At 39.3% G+C, this 18,111-nt stretch overlaps 1 protein-coding gene across 1 annotated transcript; it reads left to right on the forward strand.

Moving 5' to 3' along the window:
- Positions 1 to 8,243: 8,243 nt before the first annotated feature.
- LOC140145184 (uncharacterized) lies at positions 8,244 to 10,771 on the forward strand. The gene is made up of 2 exons (XM_072166958.1): positions 8,244 to 8,543; positions 8,948 to 10,771. Exons 1-2 carry the CDS (start codon positions 8,244 to 8,246, stop codon positions 10,769 to 10,771), a joined length of 2,124 nt encoding a protein of 707 aa, XP_072023059.1.
- Positions 10,772 to 18,111: the final 7,340 nt, after the last annotated feature.

Raw genomic sequence — 18,111 nt, forward strand, 5'->3', positions numbered from 1 at the left:
ATATACACAATGAGCTCAAAGACTATGAGAACCTTGCAGAAGCTATACTAGTGTTAGCAGCGGAAAGAGTTCAAGGAGTCTTATGAAACAGAATCATGTCCAGTGCTGTTAAAATATCTCGAGTGCCTAACCTTTGTGAATTGGATTCTCAAAATGTTCTAATTACATGGTGTACAAAAAGTAAACTAGATAATAGATGGACAACTCTCATAAACGAACAAATAAATCACCTCATTGGGTGAACAATCGGGAATGTATGTTAGATTTATGACCAGCTGCAACAAAATTAGTACCATACTGTAATAGATTAATAATAAGCAGACAGTACACCAACTGGCAAAGTCCAGCATCATCTGTTAATGTTTGTGACTCAAGGGTGACATTTTGTGACATGAGGTGACAACAATATACAAAGGCAAGGCACTGTTCTGTCGATATGTTTTAGAGAACAGTATATGACCACTTCACTTTTCAAAAGTCTTATTGCTCTTTATCTAAATTTGATGCAGGTATATATGCTCTTGTCGACTGCTATATGTCTCTTTTTACATAATAGCTATGGCAATAAATACCAGACTCATCTCAAGTGGAGGTCATGTTAAATCATCCTCAAGTCACATGGTTTAGCAAGAAATAACATTCCTTAAACCATAATTTATGACTTGGGGATGATTTGAAGTGACCTCTACTTGAGATGATTCTGGTATTTATTCCTAGCCATTATGTAAAAACAGTTCATATAAGGACGTGTGGTCGGGCAAAAAAACAGTGACAAATGTTGACTATGTTTACTGTCTGTCCAATTAACTTAGAGACCCGGTTTTTATGATTTATTTCGAAAGGTTTTCACTTTGGCAAAAATGAAAGAAAAGTGTTAACATTTGCTGAGACCTAACAAGATTGTTGTGTTTCCAAAGCATTGAGTGAGAGTTTACCTGAAATTCTATTGAAATTGGAAGGATTTTCTCAACACTAATCCGGTAAAAGTTGGGTACCATTATTTTGGAAGGTCTCATTATACGGATTTGTAGGTACGGTGATTTTGGATAGTGAATGGCCTTGGGTGAATAATTATTCTCCTCACCAAAAACATTCAGTTCATAACATGCATACAGTGTTTCTTATTGGCATATTTATTCTTAGTGTATTAACTCAGTGATCCCAACTGTCCATCAGCCAATTACAACAATTCGGTGCGGTATTTGAATCTTCTTCTGTGCATGCTTGTGGCTTGGCCCAATTCTATAATAAATACAAATTGTATGCCCAATGAATGCTCTGATGATATTGGTGAGGAGTATAATCCACAATACACTCCAGACGCATAGTAAATTGCCCTATCATTTGTTATAATGCACCAACTGTGACATCTTTTGAGTTATTGTGAATTAGTAGAAGCATGGAAGAAAGATTATCTCTCAAGTTTCTTCCATGGTAAAGGCATCTATTATTATATTGCATTGATGATAAGGAACAAAGAAAAAAAGTGTGGTATCACTAATGTTCAAACACCCCTTACTGTTAATAGATTATCCCATCAAATGTTTCAAGTCATTAGGAATATTCGCCTGGACCCAGATATCTTGCTGTAAAACAGTCAAAATTGAATAAAAGTAAGACAAGAAAAAATATTTTTTCATCGCTTAACTAAAAATTTCTGTTAGGTCTGACAGTGTTTAGCAACTTTTCTTTCACGACTTTTTGCCAAAGTGAAAACTTTTCGAAATAAATCATAAAAACCGCGTCTCTAAGTTAATTGGACAGACAGTAGTATATGGCATGACACGCCACATTGAAACTGTTGCTTCAAATGTAATAAGAGGCTATTATGTTACTAGTCTCTTTTTTCCATACCAACAAGCCAAGTATAATGTCACAATTATGTCATTAACCTCAACAGACTTTCATATTTGACAATGTTTATTACACAGTGTAATTTATCAATACACAGTCCAACCTCTCTTATCCGGACCTCTTTTATGGATCTCTCTAGTTATCCGGATGTGAAATCTTCACAGGGAAATATGTTTTTGATGATTTACCTCAGGTAATTCCATGCTCTGAATGCTTAGAATGACATCTATGTTGCAAAAAGCACTCTAAAGCCATCTTTTAGTGTTATTACACCATGTTTAAACAATCTTTTGTTGTAAACATTTCAGTACTTTGGACAGTCAATGTAGAATTACATGTAATTCACTTATCCGGATTTTTCACTTATTCGGACGATGCTTGGTCCCATCATGGCCGGATAAGAGAGGTTGGACTGGGATATGCCTTTCCTTGAATCAAATAATTCCTACAAGTATATGATTCTTATTTTTGGGATTCTTATCTGCAAATTCAAGTACATTCTATGAATATAGTCTAATATTCAAAAAAAGGAATTCATATACTAAAGTATATTATTATCGCTAAAAGATCTTCCAGAGCTTCATTCTGTAAATTCAGAATAAGCACCCATACATAATCTTATGATCGAAAAGGGGCGTCACTTATCTCCAAAAATTTATCCAGAGTAGAATTTGTACACTTTTAATCAGGTTGAGGATAAATGTCATTTTGTAATGATATGTTCTTACTATACCAATCTTCGCCGTGATTTACAATACATGAAATGTATGATATGTGACCGCGTTCACGGCGAATGAGCCGTAAATTCCTCCCCCGGTCAATTTTGTTTTATTTCGTGTTTAGAAAATACACATAAGCTTAAAATGGTATATCATTTGACTTCAAACGATATCCAAAAGCAGGGTTATGGTTTGTTAAACTTCGCTCCTTCAACAAAATTATAGCTTTTTTCGTTTCTACATGCGTCTCCTTTTCCACATTGCTTGCAAAAAATATCAAACAGTCATAATTGGCGGTCATTTCAAATCATCTCCGACTCCAAGTCAATGAAGTTTACGAAAGTTCTCTCATTGTTAATTGTTGGTTATGCATACAATGCATGGTAACCCACCTACAAACTACAATGCATGGTAACCCACCACTTGAACAGGATTTAGCCAAAGCAAACAAAGACCACAGCTATTAAAATTTCTATAGCCATCTAAGGTAGGAGCTTATTATCCACTTCAACAATAGGATTATTGATTGGTGTTTGACTATCAAAATGAGATAGATGTTGCGCCAGCTTAAGTTACCGATGGATACGACCTTCGTACACATTTTACGCTGTTAACTCAGAATACAATTTAGGGAATTTACGGCTCATTCGTGCTGTACGGTCACATATAGATGACATAGCAGACACTGACATTTCCACACTTCTAATGAGTGCAAGTGATTTTGACAGTACTCCAATAACCAAGTTCGTCAAGTCAGCTTTTGATTCACGTACAAACATTGACTTATAGATATAAATAATTTCACTTCATAATGAAGTGCCCCTTATGTTTTTACAACAGTGACCCCCCTTATATTTTCATTCCAGGGCTCAATGCACCGTGGACCTGGGTATCGCCATTAATATTGTATCTTTCTTTTTGTAACCATTTGTACTTGTATCTTTAATATTAACTATAGCAGTTTGTTTGATGAATGTTAATAAAATATTGATTGATTGATTGATTGATTGAATGATATTGTGATACTGGAGTGTGTAGTTAACTATTCGTGGTTACTCTCCCCTAACATTGGGACCACGTCCGGGTATAATGGTATCAAACACATTTAATGACCGCAAAAAGGAAAATCCACAGGGAGTGCGCTGGTATAACTACCCCTTGGTAACATTTGGGTAACTACCAGTTTTCTTCAAGATCACGTTTTACTTCGTCATATTCTTCCTCACTTCCTATCACAACCTTAACTGTTATACACACAGTACATACAATCATAAACAAGCTGAAAGTGTTGAGCAACAGACGGTCAGCAATGATAGAAACACGCCGCCATTGCATTTGTTCAAATGTTTGGGCATTCCTATTGGTCAAATCCGTCTTCATGAAGTTTTCTAATTTGTCTAAGCGCTCTTCTAAGATAGAGGTGATGTTATTAACAGTGACATTTGATGATACTTGGTTTGCACTATTCGCATGAAGCTCTTCTACACCACTTTTGATCGATTTCCTCGAATTTGGATTCGCAATCTGAAACGTTTTAGTTCCGTCCGAGTTGTCTTCATTTGCATCTGGCGAGAGGCATAACACACGGGGTAAGAAGTGAAGAAACACACGTTTCACCCATCGAGGAACAGGCTGGGATAAAGCACTCATATGCATGAAAATGCCAGTTGCTATCACCGAGACACACACCATGACTATCATACACAAGAAATAGGTTCCTACAAAAATAATAAAAGAGTAGGTTCTTACAAAAATAATAAAAACATGTATTCGTTCTTAGGATGACCACCTGACAAGTTGTTCCATTACTCATCAGCATGCTTAGTTAGCAGGGCTTGAAGTGCCTGGTGTCCGCTACAAGTGGTAAATGAAGCGGACAAGTTGAAACACAGTTGGCTCGGACAGGCTACTTGACCGGATATTAATTTGTAAGTAAATGTAGTACATCACAACAATACATACATTAGTGACATTTGCACTTGCTATAATGGCAAATTCTAAAAATCATGTTTCTTGAACGTTTCACATGTCTTGTTCTTGAGGTATGGTCTGCACCACATAAATAGGTAAAGAACAATTATTACACCTTTTTACCATTCTAGGATTTTCTTGAAAGAAACAATATTCGCTCATTTCAGTGACCTGATACTGAAGTGACATTTTGTATAAAATATTCATCATAACTTGTTGGCTTTTACAATGTGCTTTAGTAGTATATAAAAGGGGATCCTAGGACACCCTTGTATTTTCCCTGTAAAAATCAAAAAAAACCTCTTAACACAAAAAATACACACAAAACTTTTTATACCCTGTAATCCCCCTGCATTATTTTACCCTAAGCTTCCTGTATTCTTCCCTGTAAAGTGTTCAAAAATAACAACACAGGATTACACAGAAAAACAATTTACACAGGATTACACAGAAAAACAATTTACACAGGATTACACAGAAAAACAATTTACACAGGATTACACAAAAAAAAAACAATTTACACAGGATTACACAGAAAAAACAATTTACACAGGATTACACAGAAAAACAATTTACACAGGATTACACAGAAAAACAATTTACAGGATTACACAGAAAAACAATTTACACAGGATTACACAGAAAAATAACAACACAGGATTACACAGAAAACAATTTACACAGGATTACACAGAAAAACAATTTACACAGGATTACACAGAAAAACAATTTACACAGGATTACACAAAAAAAAACCAATTTACACAGGATTACACAGAAAAAACAATTTACACAGGATTACACAGAAAAAACAATTTACACAGGATTACACAGAAAAACAATTTACACAGGATTACACAGAAAAACAATTTACACAGGATTACACAGAAAAATAACAACACAGGATTACACAGAAAAACAATAACACACAGGATTACACAGAAAAACAATTTACACAGGATTACACAGAAAAACAATTTACACAGGATTACACAAAAAAAAACAATAAGCTCTTTTATTAACTTTTTTATCCTTTGTTTTTGAAGTTTTCGCTTTTGAATTAGCTTACTTCGCTGATTCATCTTCCGTGCTAACTCTATTCGCGCTTTGCACTTTGACACCTTTGATTCGGCAGCCATATTTGATAAAAACTGGGTAACCTTTTCCATAGTTGATTATATTTTATCCGCCTCTAACCCCTTTCAATATTCAATACAATATACACTCAGAGAAATGAGAAAAAAAAATCAATTTTATGCTGGAAACAATTTTTTTCAAATCAGTACAATAAAAGTACAACAGACTTTCTATTCAATACTGTGACTGGGAACTCTTGTTAACTTGATATACACAATAAACCCTCAAAAACGGTAGAAAAATCAATTTTATGCTGGAAACAATTTTTTTTCAATCAGTTAATTTTTACAGTCAAGTACAATACATGACACAAAAATTATTACACTTCAAAATTTCACACACAGTTACTAGCTGGAGGTCAGACAGGGTTAAGCTCAGCAGGAGACATAACCCGCAGATCCATTGTCTGTTACCCACACACTTACACACAATAACATGCAGTGAGACAAAGCGGTTGATTTGATATGTCTAACCAGGCGGAAACCTAGCCCGAAGGCATTTGTGGAGTTGAAACTTAATAACGCACATTCCTTTGTTAGCATGTTGCCTGATCAACCCTATTTACGTACATTAGGATAGTTTTGTAGGAATTTTTTGTTGTTGATTTTATCCAGTTGCCAGATTTTTGATACAAATTGGGCGACATACCTAAAGGTATCACACATTCCGATCCGGCATACACATTCCGATCCGACATAATTTTTTGAAATTTTTTTTTTTTTTTTTTTTGATACTGTTTGGAATGTTTGTGTCGGATCGGAATGTGGAAATGCTAAACAGAGATGGCGCTGTTATTTTTTACTAGTTAATACCAGCTGGGAGAGGGCACACACTATTTTTAGATTTTTTCCTAATTTAAAAAAATAATTTAAGAAATTTTGATATAATAAAAAAATCTTATAATAAAAAAAATGGAATCGTTTAAAAATTATCGCAATATCGAAAAAGAAATTACTCTCGAGTCAAAAGTTGAAAACAAGCATTTGTTTGTATTTTACAAGGATCAGTGGATTCAGCTTAGTCATAAGAAAAATCCAGACAAATTTTTTGGTTATTCTACGATAATTAATCGATATGATGGAATTTTGTGTACTGAACTTGGACTGTGTAATCCGGTTAAATATTCGAAAGAGCGATATTTGAGACACAAAGAATCATATATAAAGGCTTCTAAAAATATTATGCTAAAAGAAAGCGGAAAAAATCAATTTAGAAAAATAAATATTTTGGTTTAAAAGATTATAAATAAAGAATAAAGCTAGAATGCCGGTCTTTCGATCGATTTCAAGCCTAAAATTTTTACGCAGAAACGCTAAAAGACGCGGAAATCGTGGATACTCCAAACTAAACAAAGCAGCTTTGCTTATAGTACTCAACGAACCAGTTCCGGATTAAGGCGATCGATAATGCAAAAAAAGAAGCAAGACGACAAAGAGGAGAGTACACCGTAAAAGAATTACGCGCGCTCGCAAAAAACGCGGGTCTTCGAGGATACTCGAGACTGAACAAAGATGCTCTCAATGAAAAACTCAAGGAAAATTACATCATTTCCTCTAACGATTTTGACGTTGTGGTACCACCCGCAAATCCTCGTCATCCGTTCAAGAACAAAAAGACCACTTTGACTCTTAAGAATTTTTATGAAATGTACACGATCGAAGGACGTGATGGTTACGACCCCAACACCTTCTTTGCGACCGTCAGGCTGAGCATAATCAGTCTTTTAAACAACAACAGGCAGAGAAGAATTCATATGGTTCTCAAGTGCACGTTTGAAAAAGTAGACATGGCAACCAATGAAACTGTTACCATATCCAGACCATTTCGTTCTACCACGATGATGCTTCTACAAGGTACGGATCTTGATGAATTTTACCAAACCACGACGGGTCAAATTTTACAGAGTTTGATTAAGTTTGTAAACATTGGAAGTAATTGGGCGTTTGTGAAGATTGTAAGCTTCGAAATTTACATGGGTCATTACCAACCGATGCATGGAGGTACGTACTTTCCGCTTCCAAAATTTCTAGCCAACAAGAAAGCGATCATCAATATGCAAAATAAAGACAATCGATGCGCCGTGTGGAGCACCCTTCGAGGTGTCAATCTAACTGATATTCATCCTGAAAGAATAACCGGAGACCTTAGGATACAATACAAAGAGCTCAACTTGGATGGTATCTCCTTTCCTACTCCCATTTCGGATTTTCCCAAGTTTGAAAAGAACAATCCTTCATTCTCCATAAATGTAGCATTGTACAAACCAAAGGGTACGGACAAAGACACGAAGTACAATCCCGCCATTGTTCCCTTATTAATTAGTAAGAACCTCGATCGACCGCAAAAAGTTGATCTGCTTTTGATTAATGGAAAAAACTCAAAAGGTGAAAAAACCAGTCACTATACCCTGGTTAAGAACATGGGAGGACTTTTGAGGGGATAAAAACTAAGAAGAAAGTACATTACGATCACTGCAGAAACTGCTACAAAGGTTATACTTCCATAGAACGACTAAGGGTGCATGAAGATCTATGCCATCTTAATGAGCCCTCGAGTATTGTGATGCCAAAAGCAACGAAAGACGGCGATCCTCCAACTCAGTTCTTTAAGCACTTTTTCAAGTCGCAGAAAGTTCCATTTGTCGTCTACGCTGACTTTGAATCCTTTACAAGTCCGATACAAACCTGTCAACCTGAAGTTTCTCAGAAGACGACGAAATACCAAAAGCACGAACCTTCGGGCTTTAGCTACTACATCAAGTGTTTTGATGATTCCGTGTACTCTCAAGAGCCTGTAGTGTACACCAAGCAAAGTGAAACCGAGGACGTATCGCAAGTTTTTGTGAAAAAGCTCGAGGAGGATGTTAGAAAGATCCACGACAGGTTTTGGAAACGGGAAAACAATCCTTACATACTCGCGGAAAATATGATCATCAGTCCCGAAGAGCGAAAGCTGTACAAGAAGTCTACGCGATGTCACATTTGTAAGAAACTTCTAACCCCGAAAAACAAGAACAACAGAACCGTTAGAGATCACTGCCACTTTACTGGAAAATTCAGAGGAGCCGCTCACAATCAGTGCAATCTTTCTTACAGAATGCCGAGTTTTATTCCGGTATTCTTTCACAATCTCGCGGGATACGACTCTCACCTCTTCATCAAAAATCTCGGTAAGACCAAGGGAAAAATTGACTGTATTCCGAACAACGAGGAAAAGTTCATCTCCTTCAGCAAAAAAATGGTGGTAGATTCCTTCGTTCCTTATAGGGATCGAATCAACGCGCGACCGAACGAAGTCTGTCATATTTGCGAAGGTCCTCTAAAACCGAAAGACAAGAAGAATCAACCGTAGCCGATGTGTCGTATCCAAAGAAAGAATCTTTAGGACCGGCTCACCAAAAGTGCATCAAACCAGTCGATGTCAAATACGAGATCAGGTTTCTCGATAGCTTTAAGTTTCTGTCCGCCGGCTTGGATACGCTCGTGAAGAATCTTTCGGATTTTCCCGAAATCACAAAATTTTTCAAAGACAATGAAAAATTGCAACTTCTTCTGAGAAAAGGAGTGTACCCTTACGATTACGTCAACTCTCTAGAGAAACTTCGAGAGACCCGTCTTCCTCCCAAAGAAGCGTTTTACTCCAAGCTCAACGATGTGGAACTCTCCGACGAAGATTACCAGCACGCGCGGAATGTTTGGGATACCTTCGGAATGAAAAGCATGAGGGAGTACCACGATCTGTATCTCAAGACGGACGTTCTCCTTCTAGCCGACGTGTTCGAAAATTTCAGAAAAACTAGTCTGGAAAACTACGAACTGGATCCTTGTTGGTACTATACGGCTCCCGGACTTTCTTACGACGCCATGCTGAAAACGACGGGCGTACGTCTGGAACTTCTCACTGATTACGACATGATTCTGTTCTTTGAAAAGAACAAAAAGGGAGGGGTTTGCTTGATACCTACCAGATACGCCAAAGCCGACAACAAGTACATGGGCGACGATTACGATCCGAGCAAGCCCTCCAAGTACATCGAGTACGTTGACAACAACAACCTTTACGGATGGGCCATGAGTCAAAAGCTTCCGGTCGGTGGCTTTGAGTGGATGACGTCGAAAGAGCTAGACAATTGGCGCAAAATCCCGTGCACCCTTGAAGTGAATCTGGAATATCCCAAAGAGCTGCACGACCTTCACAACGACTTTCCCCTAGCTCCAGAAAGACTGATCGTGAACAAAGTGGAAAAACTAATTCCGAATCTGAACGACAAGGAAAAGTACGTTATCCACCACGTGGCTCTGAAGCAGTGCTTGGAGCTTGGACTCAAACTGACCAAGGTTCACCGAGGGATAAAATACCGAGAGGAAGCCTTCATGAAATCGTACATCGACAAGAATACCAGTCTTCGAACAAAAGCTGAATCGGAGTTTGAGAAGGATTTCTTCAAGTTGATGAACAACAGCGTCTTTGGAAAAACGATAGAAAACATCAGAAACAGAGTGGTCATTCATCTCGTGACCACCCGAGATGAAGCGCGCGAGTTAACCGCCAAACCTACCTACGACCGATTCACCATCTTTGACGAAAACCTCGTAGCCGTTCACATGAAGAAAACCTCGCTGTACTTCAACAAACCGATATATCTCGGAGCGAGCATCCTGGATATCGCAAAGACGATGATGTACGACTTTCACTACAATTACATCAAGAAAAAGTACGGAGACAAAGCGAAGCTCTGTATGACGGACACAGACTCGCTACTTTATGAAATCGAGACCGAAGATTTCTACGAGGACATCGCACCAGACGTGGACCGCTACTTTGACACTTCCAACTACCCGGCTGATCATCCATCGGGAATTCCGACCGGAAAGAACAAAAAAGTTCCCGGCAAGTTCAAGGACGAAGCCGGAGGAAAGCAGATAGCGGAATTTGTTGGACTGAGACCAAAGTTGTACTCTTTCAGAATGTATGAGGGAAACGATGAAAAGAGGTGCAAAGGCATCAAGAAAGCGGTCGTCGAAAGAAGGATTACCTTTGACGACTACAAGCAATGCCTTACTGACAAAAACCTCAGACGAGAGAGATGAATGTGATCAGGAGTTACAATCACGATATCTACACAGAAACCGTTAACAAAGTCGCTTTAGATGTTAACGATGACAAAAGAGTTATACTCGAAGACGGAATACACACGTACGCGATTGGACACTACGCCGTAAAACTTGAATAAGAAATTTTACTTCAAAACTCTGTCGGGTGGCAACTGTGTACCCTCGGGTACTATCATAAGCTCCTGTCTAACAAACGCTCTCTTTGGTGCACCTTCACTCAAATAGTACAAAATTGGATCACCCGGTGTTCTCACGATACTATTAACCGTGTAAGTTTCCAGAGACCAAATGGGGTCGGTTGCGCGTCTTCTCTCACCTCCCTCCAACTCTCCGGGAGTGTAAAGATATCTCAATCTCACGTTACCTGGAATTTCAATCTCATTTTTCAACTTTTGTGGAGCTGAAGGCAACGTTTCAATCTTTTTCTTCTTGATAGCATCAACCGGTTTCATTCCTATCAGCCGAGTCTCTTCGTTGTTCAAAGCTCTGATCACATCCGGAAGCCTACCCACCCACTCGGTAGACCTCACATTTTTCTGACCACGAGCCTCCATCAGTATTTCCTGCGAGTACTGATGCCCAAACAGTCTTTCAGCCAAAGTTCTGTTGAATCTTTCAACAATTGCCTGAGCTCTATGTTGACCAGGCAACCCTCTTCTGATATCGACCTTGTGCTTTTTCATCACTTCGTTCACTTTGCCCATGAATTCTCTTCCAGGATCGACCTGCAGAAGCTTCGGCCACTTTAAAACTCGAGAGTAAATTTTTTCAAATGCCTTAGCCACCTCTCCAGATTCCTTCGAGCTCAGAGGCTCAGCTTCCTTGTATCTGCTCGCGACATCCACCACAGTCAACGCGTACTTGTAAAGCTTTTTTCCTTTACTCGGTCTGTCGTGAGGGAGAAACAACAAATCGGCTTGATGAACTTCATTAGGTACACTTACGTTAAATTTTGCTCTGGGAATGTACTTCGGAGGTGGTAGGTAAATTTGCCACTGAGTCTGCTTTTTCAAAAAATTTCTAGCTTTTTCTTTCGTCACTCCAACCTCTTTCGCCAGCTTGTCTATCGCAGAAACACCCTTCCAATACCCTCTCGGACTGTAGTAAACCTTAGATATTTTAGTTTCAGCCATCTTTTATTTTTAGCCTCGATTTAAAAATAAAAACAGTTTAAGAAAATCCCGGCTAATAAAAAAAAACCAGTTTAAGAAAATCCCGGCTACAAACAAAATGGCAAAACAATCAAGCATACTGAAGGTGGAATTTGAGCACTTGTTAGAAGAGCAAAAAGAATCCTCAATTTTGAAATGGGTTGAACTAGAAGAAGGTGGAATTTACAAAATTACCAATTTTGAGATCATGGAAACCAGGGTTGGAAAATCCGGAGTTATCACTCTCAGTGATAACACTCGAGTTTGGAGTTGTTCTACCTTAACAAAAAGGCTAGAGAACTTGGACTTGGACTTCGGTAAATCAATAGCTTTTGTTAAACCCACGGGCAAAAAAGAAAGCAAAACAACCGGGAACATGTACCACAGTTTTGACCTTGTAGTAAAAGAGTTGGAATATGATGAAGACTCAGACTAGACGTACAGTCTACCATATACCAACAAAAAAATCCCTTTAGACATTCAGTCTAAAGGGATTTTTATTGATACAAAAATGAAGTGTACGAGTAAATACAAGCGTTGTTTTTGCAAATTGTGTAAAAAGAAAACTCGCCTTCGAAAACAGAACAAAAAACCGATTTGTCTATACGGTACTGAATTTAATCAGTTGTTTAAAGAACCCGCGCGAGTGCAAAGCATACCAAAATGTAAAAATTGCAACTCAGAATACATAGTAGACGATGTGTGTTATGATTGTGGTTTAGAAAATGACGCGTCTCTTAACGAGAACTCACCCCGAGTTAACATCGACCAAATTCGACAATCAAAAAGTACTGCGAAACCAAGACCTACCAGTTTGAAGAATACATCGAAATCTATCGAGGAAATGTTACGAGTACTTCTGAGATTTTGATCGACGAGTTTGTTACAAAAATGAAGTGTACGAGTAAATATAAGCGCTGTTTTTGCAAATTGTGTAAAAAGAAAACTTGCCTCCGAAAACAGAACAAAAAACCGATTTGTCTATACGGTACTGAATTTAATCAGTTGTTTAAAGAACCCACGCGAGTGCAAAGCATACCAAATTGTAACTCAAAATACAGTGGAAATGTTACGAGTACTTCTGAGATTTTGATCGGCGAATTTGTTAAAAAATTAAAAAAATAAAAAAAATTTGTTCGAGTCCCTGAGTAAAAAAAGACTTGTTAAAAGTCTTGAGATTAGACCCAAAAGCCATTCACAAGATTTACTACGAAATTACGGGTAATTTTCCCGTTGATTTTTGTCACGATCGCATTAATTTGTTATGCGATCTTGATAATATACTGAAAATTTATTTACAAAATAAACCCAAGAGAAATAATTTTAACATCCACTACACTCTTTTTTACCTACTCAAACGAAGAAATTATCCCGTAACTCTCGATGATTTTCCAGAGATTAGAGGCTCAGCTCCCACCCAAATACTTTTATCCAAAGTATTTGATAGCGACCACACCGGTTCCGAGCAATCCCAGTCCGAGCAAAGCTAATTCCCCGTTCTGAATCGATTTTGTTTGATCTTCGTCGAGATACTCTCCATCATAAAGTTGTGGTTCGGGTGGAAAAGAATCCATCAAAATTCCCGTTAAATTATAATACTGTCTCATCGCGTCATCGACGTCCGAAAAGGTTCTTTCCGCGTGACCCTGTTTTTTTAATTGATCGTTGATGTAATCTATTCTTGAAAGACGCGCTAGATTCCAAGAATCTCGGTCGTGCTGAAGTTTTTCGAGAGCGAGATCGTGTCTTTTGCGTTCTTCCGAACTACTGAGAGAGTTGAACAGATAATTGCTCCCTGAAAATGCCAAAGCGTTAACCATGGCTCCACCAACCATGAATGCGATCGACGCCATTTTCTCTTTATTTTAAAATTAAAAAATGAATGTTTTGCAGTCGCGGTTATAATTTCAGGAAGTGGTTGAAAAATCACTAATTAGCCATATAATAGTCGTACCAATTCATACAGTGTTCGGTTTCATATTTTTCATAGAATTGTCCTTTTCCCTTATGAAAAAATAAAACAGCGGGCTCTTCTTTTACTTCTGACGGTACGGCTACGATGTATAGAGCCAACCAATTATAACAACAAATTTCATCCTCTACATCAGGAATATCGGCCCAAATAAGAGGATCTACCTTTAATCGGTCACCATTGGCGAGGAAGTGAATTCCGGTTTCAACATCGATCTTGGTAACTTTGTAATCTTTGTTCAACTCTAGATCTTCAATTTTCAAAAGTGCCATGCTTTTATTATTAATTTAAAAAACCCTCTTAGCACAGATAGTGCTAAGAGGGTTTTTAATATACTCTACCTTGACAGAATGTTTCCTTGGACTAAGCCATAATTTGATCCGGAAGAATTCCTTGATTCACGAGCCAATCTCTGAGCATCGTAGCCGAATAGACGCTCAAAGTCAACTTTACGATATCCTCCACATCAAGCTGCGAGAGATTAGCCGGCTTCATTTTTAGGAACTTTTGCATAACGAACGAGTTAGCCCATATACCGAGGCTTATCGTTGTTGCGTGATACGCGCCGTTTACGATCATTTTACGTTTGGATTGGTTTCTGCCATCTTCTTTATTGTAACTAATAATCGCCGAGAGGTTCGACTTTTGGTTGATGATCGACCGCTGTGGTCACGGTGGGTGGGCTTTTAGTCGTACCGTTTAAGGTAGAATACCCATATGCCACTATCCCTCCAACGACGACGACCGCTCCTCCAACAAGAACTGGACCTGACAACCAGTTTGACACGTCTGAAGGCATGGTCTCAGGTGTATCTTTGGATGGTGTTGCTTGCATTTTTTCAGAGGCTTTCATTTTTGCTACCCTTTCTTTGTTTCTTGAGGCTAATGCTTTTCCAGCGGCAACCCGGTTCGGGTTTTTGACTTTTGCTTGATTCACTCCTGCCGTCACCTTTGTCGAAGGCGTCGTGTCCGCTGCTGGAACGACCACCTTTGGGTGGCCGTCTACCTTAGGCGGAATGTCTACTGATTTGGTTTCTTGATCACTCATCTTTTATTATTAGAAAAAACTGAGCAAATTACTCAAGTACCTGAGTAACACCTGAGTAACATTACTCAAGTACCTGAGTAACACCTGAGTAACATTACTCAAGTACCTGAGTAACACCTGAGTAACATTACTCAAGTACCTGAGTAACACCTAAGTAACATTACTCAAGTACCTGAGTAACACCTGAGTAACATTACTCAAGTACCTGAGTAACACCTGAGTGAAAGCTGAAATTTTCTTTGAAACTTCATTTTAAAGTTTTGATAAATAATTATAAACAAAAATCAGGCATTGATCATCGGAACCGAGATTGGTGTTTTAATAGCGGACACGGAAACTCAGTAAGATGACGGATTCGTTCTCCGAAGAATCAGATTTCAGCGACGAGTGCGACGCGTTCGATCCGCTGTACTGCGATCCAAGGGGGGAGCATCTCACCATATCGCAGAGGGTGAAAAGAAGCAGAGAGAGGATCGCCGAGAAAAGAGAGGTCGAGCTCCTAAAGACGCGACTTCTGGTGGAAGAGATCGCTCAGGGCAAATTTCCCAGAAAAAAAATGCCCTACAAAGAGGACGAACCCCCGGTGACGCTGGTTCACTTCCTCTCGTTCGGTTGCAAGAACTCGGTCTACGAAAAAGAGATAACCTGGGAAAGACAGTGCGACTGCAAGAGACCGGATCTGCAGAAAAAATCGCACGTTGTTCCAAAACCCGAGCCGGCGATCGTGAACCAAAAAAGCAACCCAAAGACGTGGAGCAACCTCTTCAAGACCGAAGCCACCATCGCGGAGGAAGATAGAAGGAGGGAGGAGAGCGCAAAGAGGTTAGAACGGCAACGTCTCGAAAGGCTCGAGCGCGAAAACGACGCGCCCCAGGGTGATAATCCGACTGTGCAAGTTTTACCAGCAAAATAAGCCGTGCCCCAACATCAAAGAATGCAAAGACGCTCACTCTCCCAGAGATTTTGAACAAGAGTGTAGATTTGGAAAGAGTTGCAAATTTTTAAAAAATAAAAGGTGTAAATTTGTACACGGTAAATTATAAAGAAGTCGTCGAAAAAAATGTTCGAGGATATTTTTCTCGAACATTTTTTTAGTTTTGAAACTTTTGTAATATTTTTTTTTTTTAAAGTTTAGTCAAACCAAAAAAATGCTCGAGAGGAATCGTACCTCTTGAGCATTTTTTTAACCCTTTGAGTCGCCGTTAGTATTCAAAGGTTAATCAATCACATCAATACTTGGGGAGTCGTCTACTGTGCACTTCGCTTCTGGTGGAAAGTCAACTTTTTAACACCGTTGCTAGTTAACAGAATAGCCTCCAACGGAGCTAGCATACGTCCAAAACTATGATACAGCCCACAGGTCCATTTGTTTAAAGCTAAATCAATAAAGGGCCCTTCGTTCAGAGACTCTTCCAGAGCATCGCGATCGGTAATCGCCAAATTTTTTGGAAGGAAGAGTCCGACCAAATTTACGTAAGCGGTAACGAAGTGCTTTTTCATTGACCTGGTCACTATCCCACCCATGTGAGCCTCGTATCTGGCGTAGAGTCTCATCAGACTCTTTTGATCAAGCCTATCGATCTCAGCGGAGGTTATGGTCTTTCCCAAATACTCTTTGCTTTTTCCTGACTCTGCTACGCCTATCAACCGTTCCCGCAGCTGTTCCGTTTTAGCAGAGTCCGTGTTGACAGGTTCCTCCCGTGTAGCCGTACCGTCTAAGGTAGACATTCCGCCTATGGTGGGCAGAACGTCCACGGTCATCGCCTCGTTAACTATATCTTCAATTTCAGTCATCTTGCTTTTTTATCTTAAGATTATTTTTGCCACCAGTACTCAGTCGGTTGCTCGGTAATTAGAATTAGTTTGGAATGTTTTTGTTTAGCTAGCTTTTTTTTTATCTCTTTCTTCTCTTCTAGAGTTGGGATTATATCGTTCTCCCTTAGAGTCTCGTCGAAACTATCTTGATCTTTTGTGTAAAACAGGGCTGTCCATTTTGTCTGCTCTCTGAGATCGGTAACGATGGAGTTATATTTTGTGTAAGCACCCAAACGGAGCAATTATCGTGTCTTCCTGAGAATGCTAGCTGAGAAAGCATCTGTTTCTTTTTGGTTAATGATCTGTCAGAGCTGCAGTCGTCGATAATGAAAAGTGTGTGTCCGTCTTGTATTCCATAAGTTTTGTAGCCAAATTTCAAACAATCGTTCAGCCAATCGTCGGACTTTGGACACCAGTTAGGATCCATTGGAATGACATCAACGTCCTTAAAAGACCAGGATCTGTTTAAGTACGCTTTGTTGCGCGTCCAGGTAGGGCAAACGATTATGATGTATTCAAAGAAATTCTTGTATTCCCTCTCGAGTAAATCCAAAACAAATTCAGTCTTGCCACAGCCGGTGGCTCCGCAGATTATAGCCGAGTGCGCGTGTTTTGGAAACATCTTTTATTCTAGTAGTTCACGCTCTGCAATTTTCCGGCTTCGATATTCACCCGTGCATCCTGTATGTAGTACACGTAAGCGTTCAACGCTCCTGCCGTCTCGGCTTCTTTTTCGATCTCGATCTGAATACTCTGACTAGCTCCTTCAATTTTCCTACCAGATCCATGCAACGTGCCATCATCCGTGGTTCTCATGTCCAACCAGAGACCATACTTGGTCGTGAGATAATCTCGCCTCCTCACATCAGCCAATCCCGCTTCCTTGATTACGTGTGGAACGGTTCTGAATTTTCCATCCGCGAAGTGCTTTTGAATTTCTTTGAAGTGATGGTGAGACAGCATCCCAGAGGAGTACAGCTGATTTGGAACACCGTCGAGCGTTGTTGAAACTTTCTTGATCTTTGGGTTGTAGAACTTTTCGGTATCTCGAGCGTAATTGGCTCCTCCTCCATCCGCAGCTGGGTCTACGAAGAGAATCAGAATACCTTTCATGGACTTTGCTCGCGGTGCTAGAGCGATATTCCAGACGGTGTCTGACTTGTTCAGCGACTCTTTGCTGTGTCTGATGACTCTGTCGTACATGACGACGCTTTTTCCATTCACCTTGTTCCTGATATCCATCGCTAGCTCAGGATCATTGACTACATCAAACTCAAGGGTAATATCTGAGATGGAATAGCTGGCTGCTGTATCCGTGGACACCACGACT

Source organism: Amphiura filiformis, unplaced genomic scaffold (genome assembly GCF_039555335.1).
Source record: "Amphiura filiformis unplaced genomic scaffold, Afil_fr2py scaffold_165, whole genome shotgun sequence".
In the NCBI taxonomy this organism is placed as follows: Eukaryota; Metazoa; Echinodermata; class Ophiuroidea; order Amphilepidida; family Amphiuridae; genus Amphiura; species Amphiura filiformis.